We start from the raw sequence: 20,477 nt of genomic DNA on the forward strand, positions 1-20,477 counted from the left end.
ACTTTTACTTCACTACATTTCAAAGCGAAATTTAGTACTTTCACTTCGTTACATTTACAGAAACACTCGTTCCTTACTCGTTCCTTTTTTTATTTAAGGTGATACAGGCAGTTGAATGAATTCATTTTTAATGCCCTGGTCAAATGAAATCTGAGATTTCACGCTTGTGTGAAGAAAGTGAAACTGAATCCGATTGGCAGACTCAGAGATTCGCCATTGTGATTGGTTGTAATGTGTCACGTGACAACAAGCTCTACTGTACAGAATTAGTTTTAGACGGACAGCGAGCAGAGCAAGATCACTGATGTGTCCACTGTTGCGACTTGCGAGACGACTTGAAATAAGAAGAAACTTTACTTTCTAGTAACATGCGGAAAGCACAGCAAAACAATAAAGCAGGCGATAATAACGTTGTTAGCGTGTATTAGCCTAATCTGTACGTCGTATTCGTTGTGTGAGGGGGGAGAGGTTTAGCTCGCAGGCTGCACTCGCCTGACAAGACGAAATTTGTCAGATAGGCTTCGCGTTTGAACTGAATAATCAGCGAATTGATACTTAATGTAGGCCCGACTGCTTTTTTGACTTACTGTGCTATATCTGTGTTATGGCTTACAATAGAGTCACATAATTGCCGCTTTTGTAGCGTGTTGGTTACTTGAGTCAAGTAGGCTACACAGATGCCTTCATGCTGCTTATTCCAAACCATCCAGGCGCACAACTCCGTGATAGCATTCTTTCCCCTCAATACATTGCAGTATTTTCCGTAGTAGGTGGGGATATCAATTACTTGTCTAATAGACTCCCCTGTCACCAAAAAAATGATTAGCTTCAACTTTATGGAAAATAGGCTTGTGTAAAGGCTTTGTATCTTAACATGAGGATTGCCATGCCCACCATATGTTGCAGTGAGGATACAACATGTATCCTTGCAACATGTATCCTTTCCCTTAAGTCAGGTCAGTAGGCTACAGTGGATATGAAAAGCACTGGCAATGCCACCAAAGTGAGGTTGTAAAAAGCAACAGTAATAAAGTTAAAAAAAGAGAAAAAAGTGGACTTTTGCTAAATATTGGCCCAGTGATGTGCACAGGCAAAAAAAGGCTTTTTCATGATCAGACAGATAAGTGTTCCAATTAAGTTGTATCAAGTAGGCTATTGCAAATCATTGGCATCTAGCAAATAGAGACCATTACAAGTATATGAAGATGTTCCTATCTTTAAAGGTAGCTTAGAATCGCAAGAAGTCTGCTTGTCCATAGGCCTAAGCCAACCTCAACATAACCAAACACTACATAAGAATAATAATAATAATAAGAAGAAGAAGAAGAAGAAGAAGAAGTCTACCAAAACCATAATTATAACAAAAATTAAACATAAAGTACTTTATTGGCTACTACTCTAACTCCTTGCTGTCACAAATAAGTAGGCCTATTATACTGGACTGTAGGCCTACGGCTGGGGGATCTTGTAGTAGTTGCTCTAATAGGCATATAATCAATTTCAGCCTAATCATTCTTAATATTAATGGCCCTTTCATGTGTTCTTTTGGGCATGTTAGGGTCAGTATTAAATGTTTAGAGAGGTGAAAATGAACTTCTGATGCTATAACATCCATTTACTTACTCCACAGTGTTTCTGAGGCCTGTTATGGCCTAGTTCTAGCATGTTGGTATAGCCTATGCAAATCAGAGGATATTTAATTAGATATGACCAAACTTGGCCTACAACACTTAAATATTAAAATTGCATCAAAGGCTTCATTTTTAAGTTTTTACTTTTTACTTTTAGTACTTAAGTATTTTTGACGGCAGATACTTTTGTACTTCTACTCAAGTAAAAAAGTGAGGTGAATACTTTCACTTTTACTTGAGTAGTTTTCAATGCAAGGTAACTGTACTTTTACTCAAGTACATAACTGGTGTACTTCGTCCACCACTGGTTAGCACACCAAGGGCTTTCCATTGCCATACAGTTGCACATTTTATGCCTTTTTCACACAATTAGCAGGCAATGAATGCATTTATTTGTGTATATTATTTAACAGTGTATGCTTTTGAGAAGAAAATTGAAGAACTGTTTGGCCAATTGTGCTTGGTAGGTGGAAGTCTGTGTTAAGAGTTTAGAAAAAGTATCCAAAGTATGGGTAAGCGCTTGTTAGCAATTGAAAAAAACTGTAACCCCATACAGAATTCTAGGCCATTCGGGGGGGGGGGGGTGACAGGGGTATTACACTCAGATGTAAATTCTCTTTCAGTCATTCAGGGCAACTTAGTCCTCAAAGAAACACCTTTCAAGCTCCATAAAGGAGTCCAGTGCTTTTAACAGCTAAACTCTATTGACTGAGATGTGGCATCTGTCCCAAACGGGCATGGAATGGAACTAATTCGGCGAGGCACCAAAACAGCAGGGAACATTTTGGGAAGTCTGTGCTCTGGCGAACAGCATTGGGCTTGCCAAGTGTATCTTGGGCTAATTAAGTTCCCAGAACAGAACATTAAATGATAATGGCTCGTACGCTACTGAGGAAGAAATTTCCCAACAAAGTTTACCCATCCATCTCCAAAAGTGACAAAATAAAAAGTGAAACTGGAGAGAAAAACATTCTTTGGCAATATCCTCTACCTCCACGCAACTCTTCTTTCATTTTGGCTATGCTTGTGTATTCTGTCATCAAGAAGGCATCTAGAGTAGAGACGTAGAGTAGAGTAACATTCATTAATCCATATCTAGTAGCATACAGTACATATATTTTTCTTTGCTACAAGTGCGTACTGTGTTCCACGGCCGGCCAGTCTTTATTCTATGTTTATCTTCTAGCAAACATCTCTGTTAACTGAACACCAGTGCTAGGCGCTTGGCATAGACAAACCCCACCCCCATGAAAATAAACAACACATAGCCTACAGTACATAGACCTCACATGTTGTAGTACAAAAACAATAATAACATCCTGCCTGTCAGAGAACCTGAGGAAAGTAAAAACTTTCTCTGTCTTTCTTTCTTTCTTTCTTTCTTTCTTTGTTATGTTGGCTAAAGGAATGTGGCCACAACACAAACACAATAACTTAACATTTTGACTCCTTTTATTAAGCCTCTATCCTCTTCCTCCCTTGTCTCTTTGTCCTTCCTCAGTTCATTCTCAAGGTCGTTATCCTCTATCACATCCTTCCCTCTGACCATTCCTGCCAAGTTTGCAATTTGTTGCAAATAGTAGGAGTAACTAGATTGCATTTCCTCACAGAAAATGCTGGAGTATGCTTGCCCGTCTTGCATTCGTTGCCCTTCATGCATGCCTTGCCTTTCATGCATGAATTGCCCTTCATGCATATGCTGCCCTTCATGCATACACAGCATACAATTAACCCATCTATACATGAGCTAACTTCCTGTTTGATATGTATCATGTTGGCAAAAACACATTTTCACTAACGTTAGCGCCCCCTAGTGACGGTATCGCACTGAATTTGGTAGGTACCCTCTGGGTGTCCTGGAGATCATGTGTGAGAAATTTCGTTAAGATCTGTCAAGGCGTTGCTGAGATATGAGCTAACTTCCTGTTTGGACGGTGCGTTTGTCTTTGTTGTCAATTTTGATTGGCTGCTGTGCGCCGATGCTTTCAGCTATTGCTCTGTAAATTTCAGCATACGTGCAGTATAGTCCAATGGTGGTCTGATAAAAATTGTAGGACAAGCAGACAAAAATTGTGGGCGGAGTTTCATTTTTATTGTTTTTTGAATATGTCAAAATGGCGGGAAATTCATGATTGTAAATATGACATCATAGTATGCGTTGGATTCGGGTTGACCCTAGGATTTCAGCGATACCAAGCGTTTGATGAGTTGAGGTCAATAAGGGCCAATATGGACAAAAACACATTTTTGTTTATTGTAGCGCCCCCTAGTGGCACATTTGCACGAATATTGTTACATGTCCTCTGGTGATAGTTCTTATTACGTGTATAAAATTTGGTTCTGATACAAGTAGCCGTTGCTAAGATATCAGCTCACTTCCTGTTTGGCGACTCCAATTTGATCTAAAAGGCATTTTCGCTAATTGTGGCGCCCCCAGTGTCCATATTGCATGAAAATCGGTAAGTAACCTCTGGCTATAGTGAAGATATTGTGTATACATTTTCGTTGTGATACGATCAGGCGTTGCCGAGATATGAGCTCACTTCCTGTTTGGCGTCTTCGCCGCCAAATTCGATTGGCTCCTGTTCCAAGACGGTTCAATCAATCGGTCCGCAACTATCAGGGTATGTGTATCTCAGTCTGAAGATGCCGTGTGTAAAGTTTCGGGATGGTCTGCCAAAAATTGTGGGCAGGGCGCCATTTTTATTAATTTTTACAAAATTCAAAATGGCGGGAAAACTTTCCAGGCGGAAAATGACATCATAGAGTGCGTTGGATTCGTCTTGGTCCAAGGATTCCAGGGATACCAAGTTTTTGAAAATTGGACCTACGGTTCAAAAGTTACCGTTTTCCTGTTGGTGGCGCTAGAGAGTTCGAGTTATCCATAAACTGAGTACAAGCACACATCCTCGGACCGAACCGAACAATTTGGCATCGGAACGGACTCTCTATCTCGAAGATTTCTTGCCATTATGATGGGTGGTAGAATAAAAAAATATAACTAGATTGCATTTCCTCACAGAAAATGCTGGAGTATGCTTGCCCTCCATGCATTCGCTGCCCCTCATGCATGCGTTGCCCTTCATGCATGTTGCCCTTCGTGGAGGTTGCCTTTCATGCATTGCTCTTCATCCATGTTCAGCACACACACACGCACGCACGCACGCACGCACGCACGCACGCACGCACGCACACAATCTAACACAAACACCCCATAAGAGTCAAAAAGTCAAAAACATGTTTTTTTGGTGTACCACCCCCTGGATACCATATTGTACACTTGCATATCTTTGTTGTGCACCCTTTGGGCTAAGGTAAGAGCACCAAATAGCTTTAAATTACTTGGCTTAAGTTCCTGGGCCAATACATTGAGGCCATTGGCCCATAGTGTAAATGGGGCAGATATTGACCTAACACAATTTCGCTAATTGTGGCGCACCCCAGGGGCCAATTTTCACAAAAATTGGTATGTAGCCTTTGGCTATAGTGAAGATAATGTGTACTCATTTTTGTTGTGATACGAGTAGGCATTGCCGAGATATGAGCTCACTTCCTGTTTGGCGTCTTCAACGCCAAATTTGATTGGCTCCTGTTCAAAGACGGTTCAAGAAATCAGTTTGTAACTTTCAGGGTAGCTGTATCTCAGTCTGAACATGATCTGATGAAGTTTTCGGGACACTCTCACAAAAAATGTGGGAGGGGCGTCATTTTTATTGATTTTTACAACATTCAAAATTGCGGGAAAACTTTCCGACGTCCAAAATTTTGTCAAAGGGTGCGTTGGATTCGGCTTGGTCCAAGGAAAATGTGAATACCATTTTGGTTGTAATACATATGAGCGTTTCCGAAATATGAGCTAACTTCCTGTTTTGCCTCTTCAATATGGCCAAAACACAGTTTCGTCAATTGTGGCGCCCCCCAGTGGCCAATTATCCTCCAATTTGTCATTTGACCTCTAGGGGTGATGTCAGTCATGTGTATCCAATTAAGTTGTGATCTGACATGTCGTTACCGAGATATGAGCTAACTTCCTGTTTGGCGACTTCAATATGAGCTAAAACACATTTTCACTAATTGTGGCGCCCCCCATGTTCCAATTTTCACGAAAATTGGTATGTAGTCCTTGGCTATAGTGATGATGATGTGCATTATTTTTTGTTGTGATATGAGTTGGCGTTGCCGAGATATGAGCTCACTTCCTGTTTGGCGTCCTCGCCGGCAAATTCGATTGGTTCCTGTTCGAAGACGGTTCAATCAATCGCTCCGAAAGCGATTAGGGTAGATGTATCTCGTTCGGAACATGCTTTGTGTAAATTTTCGGGGCGATCCGCCATAAATTGTGGGCGGGGCGCCATTTTTATTGATTTTTACAAAATTCAAAATGGCGGGAAAACTATCCAGGTGGAAAATGACGTCATAGGGTGCGTTGGATTCGTCTTAGTCCAAGGATTCCAGGGATACCATTTTTTTGAAAATTGGACCTACGGTTCAAAAGTTACCGTTTTCCTGTTGGTGGCGCTAGAGAGTTCGAGTTATCCAGAAACTGAGTACAAGCACACATCCTCGGACCGAACCGAACAATTTGGCATCGGAACGGACTCTCTATCTCGAAGATTTCTTGCCATTATGATGGGTGGTAGAATAAAAAAATACACGAATAAGAAATAAGAATAAACGGTCGAATAACAATAGTATGCTTGCCGCATGGCAAGCATACTAATAATAACTAGATTGCATTTCCTCACAGAAAATGCTGGAGTATGCTTGCCCGTCTTGCATTCGTTGCCCTTCATGCATGCCTTGCCTTTCAAGCATGAATTGCCCTCCATGCATATGCTGCCCTTCATGCATACACACCATACAGTTAACCATCTATATGAGCTAACTTCCTGTTTGGTATGTATCATATTGGCAAAAGCACATTTTCACTAGCGTTAGCGCCCCCCAGTGACCATATTGCACTGAATTTGGTAGGTACCCTCTGGGTGGACTGGAGATCATGCGTAAGAAATTTCGTTAAGATCTGTCAAGGCGTTGCTGAGATATGAGCTAACTTCCTGTTTGGACTGTGCGTTTGTCTTTGTTGTCAATTTTGATTGGCTGCTGTGCGCCGATGCTTTCAGCTATTGCTCTGTAAATTTCAGCATAGGTGCAGAATAGTCCAATGGTGGTCAGATAAAAATTGTAGGATGAGCAGACAAAAATTGTGGGCGGAGCTTCATTTTCATTGATTTTTGAATATGTCAAAATGGCAGGAATTCCATGATTGTAAATATGACATCATAGTATGCGTTGGATTCGGCTTGACCCAACGATTTCAGCGATACCAAGCGTTTGATGAATTGAGGTCAATACAGGCCAATATGGACAAAAACACATTTTTGTTTATTGTAGCGCCCCCTAGTGGCGCATTTGCACGAAAATCGTTACGTGTCCTCTGAAGGTAGTTTTGATTATGAGTATAAAATTGGGTTCTGATACAAGTAGCCGTTGCTGAGATATCAGCTCACTTCCTGTTTGGCGTCTCCGCCGCCAAATTTGATTGGCTCCTCTTTGGAGCCAGTTTAATCAATCGTTCCAGGACTTTTGGCGTAGCTGTATCTCAGTCCGAAGATGCCCTCACAAAAATTTAGTGACGATGGGCCTAAAATTGTGGGCGTGGCATCATTGCCATGCGGCAAGCATACTAATAAGATTAAACGGTCGAATAACAATAGTATGCTTGCCGCATGGCAAGCATACTAATTATGCTCTATCTGCCTTGTGAATCTATTATTTCTAGTTAATAAAAAATAATCAGCTAGTCAATTAAATTAGTCAATCAGTCAGTCAATCGATTGATCGATCGATCGATCAACCGACCGACCGACCGACCGACCAATCAATCAATCAATCAATCAATCAATCAATCAATCAATCAATCAATCAATCAATCAATCAATCAATCAATCAATCAATCAATCAATCAATCAATCAATCAATCAACCAACCAACCAATCAATCAATCAATCAATCATACTTTGTGAGTCGTGATAAAATCCATAATGTGTGTGTGTGCGTGTATGTGTGTGTGTGTGTGTGTGTGTGTGTGTGTGTGTGTGTTTGTGCGTGTCTTTCCTTCAGGGAAAGTCACTGTCATCAGCTCCAGAGAGACGGTTCCCAAGTCCTCCAAGCCTGACTTACCGAAGAATTGCAAGGGCATTTTCCAGCACGGTAGGTGCACGAGTCAATAATTACATGAGGGTTACCGTAACCAATCAAATGATCTATTGTAGGTACTGTACCATGCCTCTCTAACTGAGTGTTGTATTGGCTTCACCATGACAGTTTCAACACTAATGATGTGTCCTGTCTATTGCAGTCTCAATGGTGAAATCATATGATCCTCATCGATGCTCAGTCACACCTACAGACATTACAGATAGTCTTAAGTTTGCTGTTACCAGAATACTAATGACCAAATCACAGTGTATTGGTAAAAGATCTATGTGCTGTAATGTCACAAAACACTGTGTAGTAGCCTACTAGTGTGTGTGTGTTTGGGTGGGAGAGAGAGAGGGGGAGAGAGAGAGGAAGTGAGATCTGCCTCGGGCTGAATGTATGTGTAAGAGTGAGCTAATCTAGTGTAATGATGTGTGTAATGTCTTGTGTGTAATGTCTTGTCTGTATTCATGTATGTTTGCTACTTGACACCTTAATTTCCCCTCGGGATTAATAAATGATACTCTACTCTACTCTACTCTACTCTACTACTCAACTCTATGATAGTAACATTCTTTGAAATAGTAAAGCATTCCACCGGTGGAGCTGGTTCAGGGAATTAGGGCTCTTATCTTCCACAGAGGTGAACAAACTGGCTTGATGAGGTACAATCATTCCTGAAATGCACTTCTGCTGTCTTGCCATTTGGAAGTTCTATCCATGCAGATATCAACTTAACCCCTTAGTGCAGAGTCTGGTCTCTGTCACCAAAATGATGTAGTTAAATATTTTCAGCAAATAGTGAATAGGCCCACCGGCGACCCCATCTGCAGTAAGAGGCTACAATACCTTTTAACGTGCACATTTTATGTCAGTTTTGTGTGTAGTAGAGCACCAGAAGACAGGTCCTGACCCCCAATTTGGGAACCATTTGTCTAACCATTATAATGTTGTGCAGTGCACACTGAAGAAGGCACACGCCGAAATGCGTCTGTGCAATAAAAAACACTACTATGCAAGGTGCGGCCTCCTTCTTGAAACATTGAATTTGAAATTTGGGCCAGCACCCTCAGAGATTTAAATAATTAAGAGTGACGCCTGCTCCAAGAAGAAAATCTAACCATTATAAGACAGCTGGCCCTGTTTACTGAAGTAGGCAGACTGCGGGCAGAGAGAGTAGATATATAGTTAAAGAATCTCTGCTGCGGAGCGGAGCAGTGACAACACTGATGTTTCCATGCTGTTGCAGACAGTAATGCCTGCTTTTCCAGGGAGGGATGTTTTTGGAGTCTTCCCCTCGTCCCTTAACCCCTCTGCTCGCCAGGGTATTAACTGCAGCCTTGTCCTCACCATTTTCAGTTCATGGCAGGGCTGGACAGGGGGGGAAATAGGGCCCGGGCACTTTTGGCTTAAAGGGCCCCCTCATAATTAGTGGCGCAGAACTGACTCACCGGTGGGCCCCGCACCCTTTTGGGTCCCTATTTTCAGAAATGTAAAAAAATATATATATTTAATTTTTTATATTTCTGAAAATAGGGGCCCAAAAGGGTGCAGGGCCCACCGGGAAATGCCCTGTATGCCAGATGGCCAGTCCAGCCCTGGTTCCTGGCCAAACACCCCAGAATCCCCAAGAGACTGTGTAAGAATAGTTGTTCTGAGGGGGATAAGGTTGTATATCCGAGGACCGGGACGAGACCATTGGGCTCTCTCTCTCTCTCTCTCTCTCTCTCTCTCTCTCTCTCTCTCTCTCTCTCTCTCTCTCTCTCTCTCTCTCTCTCTCCCTCACTTCAATGTCTTGGGCTTGGAAAGGCTCACCCAAACTGACACTGAAAGAAAAGCTTTCATGTGAAATGAAAGGAGCTGATGCATCAGGTCACCAAGTCCCAGGGAATTAAATCGCATATAATCTGACAGGAAACTAAATTGTGAGATTGGTGGATGTGACCTCTTCTGCAAGCCGGCAATAGGCCTATGTTGAGATGTCTCAAGGCTTGTAGTAGATCTATGACGAGCATTTGGTGCCACATCGTACAACATCATTTATGTAGTGGCTACAAGCCTTGTGCCACAGAGAGGCTGGAGTCACGAAGCTGACGCGCAAACATTTCTCTCTTCGTTAGTTGTCCTTTATTCGTTTCCAAAGTTAAGATCCAGTAGGCCTACAAAAGTTTAAAACGTCCTAAAACCAGCCACCGTGCAGTGGGCTCCTTGCCTGGTTAACACCAGACCTAATCACAAGTGAGATTAGATTGTCGTTAAGCGCAAGTACCTCAGTACATAGTGAGTTCTTATATCAGGTGTGTGTGTGTGAGTGTGTGTGTGCGTGCGTGCGTGTGTGTGTGTGTGCTTTCAGGTCCCCAGTGGATTGGTGTTCCTGGTGAGCTCCGTGGCTACCAAGAAGCTCACAGTCGCTATGGCAGGTTGCCATGGGCAGAGCTTTTTCGGCCTTCGATCCGGATGGCTCGTGAGGGCTTCCCCTTGCCACCCTACCTGCACGGATTCCTCCACCACCCCCTCATGAAGGCGGGCATAATTCAATCCCAACTATGGTACAGTGGTTCACCCAACAGATATGTAACAACATGCTTTCAACCTGAATAGAATAGAATAGAATAGAATAGAATAGAATAGAATAGAATAGAATAGAATAGAATAGAATAGAATAGAATAGAGTAGAATAGAATAGAATAGCATTGAATTGAATTGAATTGAATTGAAATTCATTAGCATTGCTATATATACACATGGACCATACAGGAGCAACTGTACACTTGTACACTTTAAAAAGTAAGATGGCCATTGCCAATTTAACTAACCATTTTGTGTCAACACAATTACTGTTAACATTTTATGTAAGTGCATAGTTTTAGAACTACAATCTGTAGCAGTGGTGTAGTCTACTTTTTATGGTGGGTATACTGTATATTTGAGCATCTTTTGAAGTGGGTATACTGTATATATTTGTGCTATTCAAAACAATGGATCAATCAATTTTAAGTGGGTATAAGAAATCCTTGAAATTTAGAAGTGGGTATACTCCGTATACCCGCGTTCTACGTAGACTACACCACTGATCTGTAGATTACACAAATGGTTTACTATGGCAAGCAAAGTACACAGTAAAATGTGCAGTGTCAATTCAACACTTAAAGTGTTGACCCAACACTGTGAGAGTTGGAATCAACTCCCTTGGTGTTAAATTAACGCCACAAAATGTACAGTGTACCGTGGCTGCCGTGGCTGAAAGGTTAATGAAAATAAAAGTGAAAAATGGAACATTCAATGCTTATGTCCAGTCAGTGTTCTTAGTAAGAACAGAGCACGTTGCATTCTAAAGTTGACTCATTTCAATCTACAGGTATTAGCAACCTATGCAACTCATTAGAAACACACTGCATTGGACCTTCATCAAAGCTGCAAGCAGACATCTTTTTTTTACACCCTGTCAACACCTGTAAACAAACTCCTCCCCTTGGTTTCCCCCGCTCTTTATCACAGCGAAGTATTCTGTCATAAGAACAGAACTGTGCTGATGGCTGGCGAGACACTGAGGTACCCGACGCTGGCCGATACTATGGAGACTATTGCTGAAGAGGGTGCTGAGTCTTTCTACTCAGGGACCATCGCAAAGAAGCTAATAGAAGACCTCAGCAAGATGGGTATTTATTTTTTTTCTTCTTTAATTGGTATACTCTAATTGGCAAACTGATGGACAGACAGTGTGCGAACAACAAGTAGACACTGATAAACGAAAAGATGTATGCACACCCAAGCGAGTGCGCACAGCCACACACAGACGCACGCACGCACGCACGCACATACACACACACACACACACACACACACACACACACACACACACACACACACACACACACACACACACACACACACACACACACACACACACACACACACACACACACACACACACACACACACACACACACACACACATACACACACACAACTTCTGAGAACTCACCTCTTCTGTGATAGCTGAAGGGGTCCATAAACCAAACATTTATAATGATGCAATTCTGCAATGCCGGGAGATAAGTATTACTCATTTGCCAATCTGTAGTCAGAAAATGCAAAAATAGGAATATGTTAAGAAGTACAGTGTCGTGGAGAGCAATGGAAAGTTCTGAGTGAACTTTTTAAATTCCTAGGAAGGTGTCTTGAGGTGTCAATCAAGTTAAATTTCACGCATTCTGCTGTGTGTGTGTGTGTGTGTGTGTGTGTGTGTGTTTGTGTGTGTGTGTGTGTGTGTGTGTGTGTGTGTGTGTGTGTGTGTGTGTGTGTGTGTGTGTGTGTGTGTGTGGCAGGGGAACCCCTGAGTCTGGACGATCTGCAGTCGTTCAGAGTAAAGGTATCCGAAGCCAAAGCCGTGCCCATGGGAGACTACACCATGTACTTCCCACCGCCACCAGCAGGAGGAGCCCTTCTCACCTTTATTCTCAACATCATGAGAGGTTCGCCAAGCCAAGCAGTGCATACTGTCCCCGTGTCTGTGAAGATCTCCCCCCCCTCTCTCTCCCTCTCTCTCTCTCTCTCACTCACTCACTCACTCACACACACACACACACACACACACACACACACACACACACACACACACACACACACACACACACACACACACACACACACACACACACACACACACACACACACACACACACCTATGCACAGTGTATGCCGTCCAACTGAAACCTCACTGCATTGCTACTCTATAGTGTTAATGATATATTTTTATATATGCAATGTTTTGTTAAAGGTACACTGTGTGAGATTTTTAGTTGTTTATTTCAAGAATTCATGCTACCCATTCACTAATGCTACCTTTTTCATGAATACTTACCACCACCATCAAATTCTAAGTATTCATTATGACTGAAAAAAATTGCAATTTTCATACATGAAAAGGGGGATCTTCTCCATGGTCCGCCATTTTGAATTTCCAGAAATAGCCATTTTTAGCTGCAAAAATGACTGTACTTGGGCCATACTCGAAAATAATATTTTATTATTTAGTAAACTTTCATGAAAAGATCACATTTGGCAATAGGCAGCCCAGTTTCAATGATCAGCATAGTTGCAGTACCTTTTTTGACCATTTCCAGCACAGTGTCCCTTTAAACAACCTCAACCAACTATTCAGCTGCCATTCTCTTATTCCTGTCCAGGCTTCCACCTGTCACCAGATTCATTGAGGGGGAATGAAAAAATCCTGACTTTTCAGCGTTTCATTGAGGCTTTCAAGTTTGCTAACGGCCAAAAAGGGTCTGTCAGAGACCCTAAGTTCAACAATGTTGATGTAAGAATGAACTCTTTGTCTCTTTGTACTTCACAAAATCCAATGTACTGTATTATATGGGATAAAATGTAATAACGTTTTAATATGTTGCATGTAAACTATACATTAGAACACATACATGATGAGAATTGTATTGTAGATATGGTATTGTAGATGGCGTGTGTATGGGTGTTTTCACACCTGGTCCCTGTAAGTGAACTCAGATCTTTGACCAAAGAGGTTGGATATATAATAAGAGGAATCGAAACACGCCCACTCAATGCAAAAGCGTGTGCTCAAAATTTGGTCTCCTAAGGTCTCCTTCTTCTTCTCTGTTCATGGTGTTTGCACAAGACGTGCGCTACTGCCATCTACAGCGCTAAGGGGACTCCATTTATTCTCTACCTCAAGACTCCGAAGGTCTCCTAATCAAAGGTCTCTTAAAGGGGCGTTCACCCGACGTAAAGTGGATACCAGAAAAGAACCCGCCTGCTTTATCTCACTCTCATATACAATTCTCTGCTTTGACTCATTGAGCATTTTCTATGCATATGTGAACGCTTCAAAGCGTAACCAGAGAGAGCAGCCAGTCCTTTTTGTAATACGTTCACAATAAGAACAAAAACAAAACCGAGTCTTTTTTGCTGTCGGTTACCTTTTTGGTCCACTTAAATTTTGAGCTTAAATTAGAGTTTGGCTCACTAAAGTTCACTTAAAAACACCCCAGAAGAACTCGGTTGGTTGGTTGGTTGATAGTCATAGAATCTTTTCAGCTTCAAATGTTGCCATGAACACAGAATGCATCAAAAATCAGAGAAATGTCAGTTCTTTGAATACAGGCTAATATAAAGAAGTCGCTAATGCAGAGAAGGGCAGTTGTGCTCTCGGTACGGAACAATGACATGGGCTCTGACTTAGAGGATAACCTAAAACCAACATCCCATGATAGCATAAGGAAATTCAACTGTTGTTACAAGCCTCGGGGTCTTAGGAAACATGTCGAGCTTGAGTCCATGCAAACATTGTTCCACGGGGCTGCAGTGTTTGTTTATGCTTGAGAGGACTGACTGAAAACAGCTGTAGTGTAGAGGAGTTCATGAATGGCCAAAAATGGACAAGCACTTTTTATTGTTTGGGGGGGGGTCCTAAATGCTCTGATTATTTTTTTGACTGGAGAAATGGAATCCTGTTACATGCTCCCAGACCTCCGTGTGTGTTGAGTGTCACCAGTTGTTTTTTCAAAAAAGAAAGGAATTGTTGACTTGTTGCACAGCTAGTCAGGCCATGCCCTCCTAGTGACGCAACACCTTCAGCGCTGCTTCTAGTCAGGTCAAGAGCAATGTAAATATTGTTTCTGTTCTCCCGAAAAACTCCTCCAACTTTGTCAGGAAGCAAACAACCAATAGCAAAACCAAGGGAGGCAGATCAAACATGCCATTTGGGAAATGTAAATTGTTATGTTCTTTCACAGACAAAGTCTCGAAGAGATTTGAAAGGTGATGATAATCAGAGCTACTGCAGAGCTACTGTTGTCATTTTTGAGTCAATTCATTATTTATTACGACAAGTAAAAAAAGCTATGGTGCATCAACTTACACTTAGTTCAGCAGCTAAGCGCAGATTTTCATCCGAATAGATCACTTTGAGATGTCAAGTGTCAAATTTGGTATGAAGACTCTCAAAGATCATGGGCACTCAAGATCTGGCTTCTGGGGCCATTTTTTCCCCGAAGTGGTCGTCAAACAGATTTCATCATGCGAAAATGGCTTAAAACAATAACATCAATATGAAATTTGGTATCAAGACTCACGAAAGGGGTTTCATCAGATTGGGTATGGTAGGCACTGTTGATCTGCCTCCTGGCTGTCTTTTTTTTTATTCTCTTTGTTGTCACCCTACACTACACGGCATAGGTGTCACACCTGCTGAGAGAGGACTTTGCAGCCGGCATCAGAGCGAGGATCAGTAGTAACCGGACCCACGACATGTCCTACTACAAGGCCAAGCCCTCATCTGACCGCACGGGTACCACTCACGTGTCTGTCATCGCAGAGGATGGGACTGCCGTGTCTGTCACCAGCACAATCAACCAAATGTAAACGCCCACATATTTTTGTATCCACAGGAAAAAAAGAGAGTAAAATTTGGGTGCAAGACATTCTAACAGTAACAAAGTATTTGACACGATAGAACAAAAGCAAACTCTGCCTTCAATTAACACACTTTGCACATCAATGTGTGAATACTACTTGTGAGTAGTAGTACTACTAGTGAGTAGTCACAGCGCAAGAAGAATCACATCAGAATCATTAGGCTTTGATTCATTTTTTTGTTGATTTTCTTCTTTTCTGTGATTTTGGCTGATAACAGAAATACTGTATGTAAACCAATATAGTAGGCCTATCTATTGCTGGAAAAAAGTAAGTGAAATCTATTGTAGTATCCAGAAAATATATGCTTCACTCTATGCAAGGAAAAAAAAAACAACAAAGACATGGTGTCAACTAAGTACTCCTGTGGTTTCATAGTTCAGCCTGATCTCCAAAAATTCTGTGCTCCTGGACACGGATGTTAAGGACACAAAATCCGTGTCCAGGAGCACGGATTTTGCCAAAGTTCCGTGCTCCTGGACACAGAATTGTTTTCCGTGATGGGCACACGGAAGTGCTTTCGATATTCCCACAGCACAGTGTTAACTCTGTCATTAGAAAATACATACCAAATGCTAATCCTAAACAAAATAATGCTATAGAAATGTAAGTTGTGCCTGACCAAAACGTTCCCTAACTTTAACCTATCATTAAAGATGAAAAAGATTTTTTTGAGAAATACCTTTCCAGTTGGTTGATAGGCTATCAAATTCATATAATGAATGAAATAATACCAGCTGTGCCCAGACCAAAACAATACCAAAACCTGTCCTAACCTGTCAGTAAGAATTGTTTTTTTGAGAAAAAATATTTGAAGTTAGAAAAATCCTGAGAAAACACAAGACTGTGGAAACTGTGGGAGTATTAGAGAGAGCACTTCTGTGTGTCCATCACGGAAAACAATTTTGTGTCCAGGAGCACAGAGTTTTTGGAGATCATGTTGCATATTTACTGTGTGTAGTTTCTAAAAAGTTCAGAATAGATGTTTCAGTCTGTTTATCGTAGCCTAAACAGTGGACTATAACATCAGTGTTATTTGTTTTGTAAAAAAACGTAAACCAATCGGAAAACAGGAAACTTGTTGGAAAGTGTTAACACATTTACAAGAGGTAATCTTTCCTCATCTTAATTAATGAGGAATGAGAGATGAGAAATAGATTAGAAATTGAATGAGTTTGTTATCTATTACCTGACATGTTTCGACAGAATAAGAATTGATTTACCGTTTAGACATGATGAACGTAGTGCATTCCTCCATGTTGTTTGTGTGTAATTGGTTCTGACTGTAATACATGCATTCCTCCATGTTGTTTGTGTGTCATTGGTTCTGACTGTTCCCCAGGTTCGGCTCTTTCATCTACTCCAGCCAGACGGGCATCATCCTCAACAACGAGCTGGCTGACTTCTGTGGAAGATCAGAGAACATAAGCGCAGGTGAGATGACCCTTGTGAAAATCGACCATGGTTTTAGTATGTCATGGTTACTCTAAGTACTCTGAACCAACCATATACAGGTATTACAATGGCTTATCCATGATTCTGTGGAAATTGTGGTTCCTGTGGTTTTACCACCGTTTTACTATGAAAATCAACCATGGATCATGGTTATTCATGGTTTTCATGGCTTTTAAAGTGTGGTGTGTGCATGGTCGATTTTCGTGAGGGGACCTTTCCCTTAGGGTAGTGTTTCTGAACAGGACACTCTATTGCCCCCCAAGGGGGCTTTGGTTAGGCCCATGGGAGGCATTGAGAAGGATGCAGCTGAGAGAGGGTGGAACTTAGTTGCCATTGGGGGGCATTAGTCTATTGCAGTGTTTCTCAAAGTGGGGCGTAAGCCCCCCTGGGGGGGCGCGGAGGCACCTCAGGGGGGGCGTGTGACATCTGAGTTTGTTTTTCTCCCAAGGAAATGATTTCCTGTCTCGTCAATAAGTTTAAAGCCCTCACCAACATTATATTATTAATTGTCATGAATTTGAATAGCATAGGAAATGCACACACATCTGCATTCGACTGCAGTCCCTCTTTGTTCAATCTCACCAGTCACCTTTCCTTTGATTCTGTGTGGCGATCGCAAAATCAGTCTGCGCGAGTACTGCTGTTGCTTGGGGGGGGGGGGGGGGGGGGGGGGGGGGGGATGATGGAAAAAGTTTGAGAATATTTTATTTTGTTAATACCAAGGGGGCGTTGGCAGGTTTATGAGGAGGTCAAGGGGGCGTTGGGGGGCTTAGAATATGGTACTGGGGGCATTTTCACACATGAACCCTTTCAGCCATTTACTAAGTGAACTCAGACCTGTGACTCAACATTTGCGCATACACTATCTGAGCATTCCAAAGTGTATCCAGACCCGTCGGAAGTGAACCGTATTTGAGACATTTGTTGTCCTAGTGGTCTCAGTCCTGACTATAGGTTGGGAGCCCCTGTGTAGTGCTTCCTTTGAGTTTGAGATCCAAATGTTTGTGTGTGTGTGTGTGTGTGTGTGTTGTGTCTTTGTGCGTGTGTGTGTGTGTGTGTGTGTGTGTGTGTGTGTGTGTGTGCGCGTGCGTGTGTACTGTGTGTCTGCATGCGTGTGTGTGCGCGTGCGTGTACTGTGTTTGTTTGCATGCGTGCGTGCATGCGTGCGTGCATGCTTGTGTGTGTGTATGCGTGCGTGCGTGTGTACTGTGTGTCTGCGTGCGTGTGTACTGTGTGTCTGCATGCGTGTGTGTGTGTGCGCGTGCGTGTACTGTGTTTGTTTGCATGCGTGCGTGCCTGCGTGCTTGTGTGTGTGTGTGCGCTCTACTGTGCCGTCTCAGGTGAGCAGCCCCCATCCTCCATGGCGCCGGTGATCCTGCGTTCAGACTCCCTGGATAAGACCCTGGTGATCGGGGGCTCCGGAGGATCCCTCATCATCCCAGCCATGGCCATGGTGAGTCTGCTCGGTAACACTTTACTTGACGACGGTGTCATAAGCATGTCATTCCAGTGTCATAATAGTGTCATGGCACAGTTATGCATGTGTCATAAACATGTTCATGTCATGAACATTTTATGACTATTGGCCTTAAGAGACATTCGGTTATGGCAAAGTCTACCCAAGGTTGTCTTTGCCATAACTGAATGTCACTTAAGGCCAACAGTCATAAAATGCTTATGACATGGACATAATGTTTATGATGTATCTATGACTGTTTTATGACTGCAGTATGACACTGTAATGACATGCTTATGACACCGGCGTCAAGTAAAGTATTACTGTCTGCTCTTTATTAGTGTGAGAAGGGCCGTAGCCAGACATTTTCAAATACCGAGGTCAAACACTGTGTGACGTACACTGTATACTGTACATTTAGAATGCTTCAAATACTTCAGTCAAACTCTTAAGTTTGTTTTCATTAATCACTGCCTTGAGGATAAATGGGGGTCTCGAGACTGAATTTATCATTGTTGATCATCTATCAATTTTCATCATAGACAAATTTTACATTACTGAAAAAAAATACAGAGGACATGACCTCTGTGTCCTCCAGTGTTAATTTTGACAGATTTTTTAAATTTAGTTTTAGTTTTAGTCTCTTGACGAAAATGTAATTTTAGTTTTAGTCACAATTTAGTCATCTAAATCATTTTTGTTTTAGTCTAGTTTTAGTCGACTAAAATTCATACAATTTTAGTCGACGAAATCTAAAATAATTTTAGTCAACTAAAATAGGCTATTAGCCTAGGCTACATTCATTTCTTCTTGTCTACAGTTCTCTATTAATTGTCAAACTAAAATACCATTTAGGGAAATCAATGATTAAAATGACATAGGGCCTATTGTAATCATAAAATATTGTCAAAAACTGCCAGAGCGATGTGTCCAATGTGTAAAAAAAATGATGGCAGCGACACTCATAAATCTCTGTAGATATTTTAGAACGACATCGGGGGAAACGGGACTGCACGTTATGAAAAAAATATGTGTGGGTATAGTCCAGTAGGCTAATCAAGAGCATCGCGGGGTACAGTAGCCAGGTTACTGTAGCCTGTGCAAGCGTTACAATGGCACCTGTTTGAAGACCTCTCTCTCTCTCTCTCTTTCTCTTTCTCTCGTGCGCGTATTGCAAGCTGTTGCATATTATTTGCAGGATGCAAAGTTGTGATGACATGGTTGTGTGCATGGCTGCATGCATTCGCAAGACGTTATTGCAATAACGTATGTGAAAGCGTGGAAGGGCCGTTCACTTCCTATGTGTCCTTGACTGAAACAAGTCGCAAAACTCCACACTTCCGAATACTTTGCGATCGGCACTAAAGTGATTCTTATCAGAAGGCTTGTGCCTACAGATAGACCCTTAAATTACAAACATTAGCGAACATTGAAAAAAGATCAGACAACGACCGTCGGGTAGCAGGTTAATGAAAGCGACAGGGAATGGAGAAATTCCGCAAAAATGCTTCATTAAAGAAAGATGGTTGCTGTGCGACAGCACAGCTATTTCATGACTGCATAAACTTCTTCGTCATGGATAAATGGGCAACAATATTTTTCCAAATGGCGTTGCACTGAAAAGTAGGCTACTGCTGTTGAAAAAGGGCACGGCACCGACGCTGCCTGTCACTGTAGGCTACCTGCATGTGTGTGTGTGGGAGGGGAGGAGGGAGACGCACGCGGAGCAGATGAGGGTCGCGACTTGCAAAATATCAGGCAATTCTTTTTCAAAGTTTCAGTGACATATTAACAAAAATGCTTCCTATTGGTTTTTCGCCTCCGGTGGTATTGTAGTCACATTTTTATTTTTTTGACGAAAATATAAATCAATATCGTTATATTTTTCGTACAAACGCATGCTGCTTTTTTTGTCATCGTTTTATTGTCGTCAGGGGAAAAACAATCGTTAACGATAATTATGACGAAAATATTTCGTCACGAAATTAACACTGGTGTCCTCAATGGTAGTTACAGCCATGAGTGTGAGGGATGTGCGCAGACTGCGCACATCCAGTAAAACAAAGATGGGTAAAGAAAGAAGGAAAAATCGGCTCACTGTTGCTGCTCACCGATTTATTCAACACAACGTTTTGACCCCAGGCACGTTGTGTTTAATAAATCGGTGAGCCCTTTGAATTTAATCAGTTGCAGATTTGTCCTTCCTTTTTTTTCTCGCGTCTTTGCTTGATCCAGCACCTGTTTTACTGGATGTGCCCGCACCCCTTACACTACTTTTTTGAGTG

General features: G+C 42.0%; 1 protein-coding gene across 1 annotated transcript in view; it reads left to right on the forward strand.

The window, feature by feature from the left end:
* Positions 1 to 20,477, forward strand: part of ggt5b (gamma-glutamyltransferase 5b) — a 68,435-nt gene that overhangs the window by 29,447 nt on the left and 18,511 nt on the right. Inside the window, exons 3-10 of the mRNA XM_063209755.1 lie at positions 7,755 to 7,844; positions 10,186 to 10,381; positions 11,331 to 11,491; positions 12,161 to 12,307; positions 13,022 to 13,152; positions 15,045 to 15,226; positions 16,624 to 16,715; positions 18,077 to 18,202. Of these exons, the coding sequence (XP_063065825.1) occupies positions 7,755 to 7,844; positions 10,186 to 10,381; positions 11,331 to 11,491; positions 12,161 to 12,307; positions 13,022 to 13,152; positions 15,045 to 15,226; positions 16,624 to 16,715; positions 18,077 to 18,202 (1,125 nt within the window). The remainder of the gene's footprint in view (positions 1 to 7,754; positions 7,845 to 10,185; positions 10,382 to 11,330; positions 11,492 to 12,160; positions 12,308 to 13,021; positions 13,153 to 15,044; positions 15,227 to 16,623; positions 16,716 to 18,076; positions 18,203 to 20,477) is intronic.

This window comes from Engraulis encrasicolus, chromosome 11, assembly GCF_034702125.1.
Source record: "Engraulis encrasicolus isolate BLACKSEA-1 chromosome 11, IST_EnEncr_1.0, whole genome shotgun sequence".
Lineage (NCBI taxonomy): Eukaryota > Metazoa > Chordata > Actinopteri > Clupeiformes > Engraulidae > Engraulis > Engraulis encrasicolus.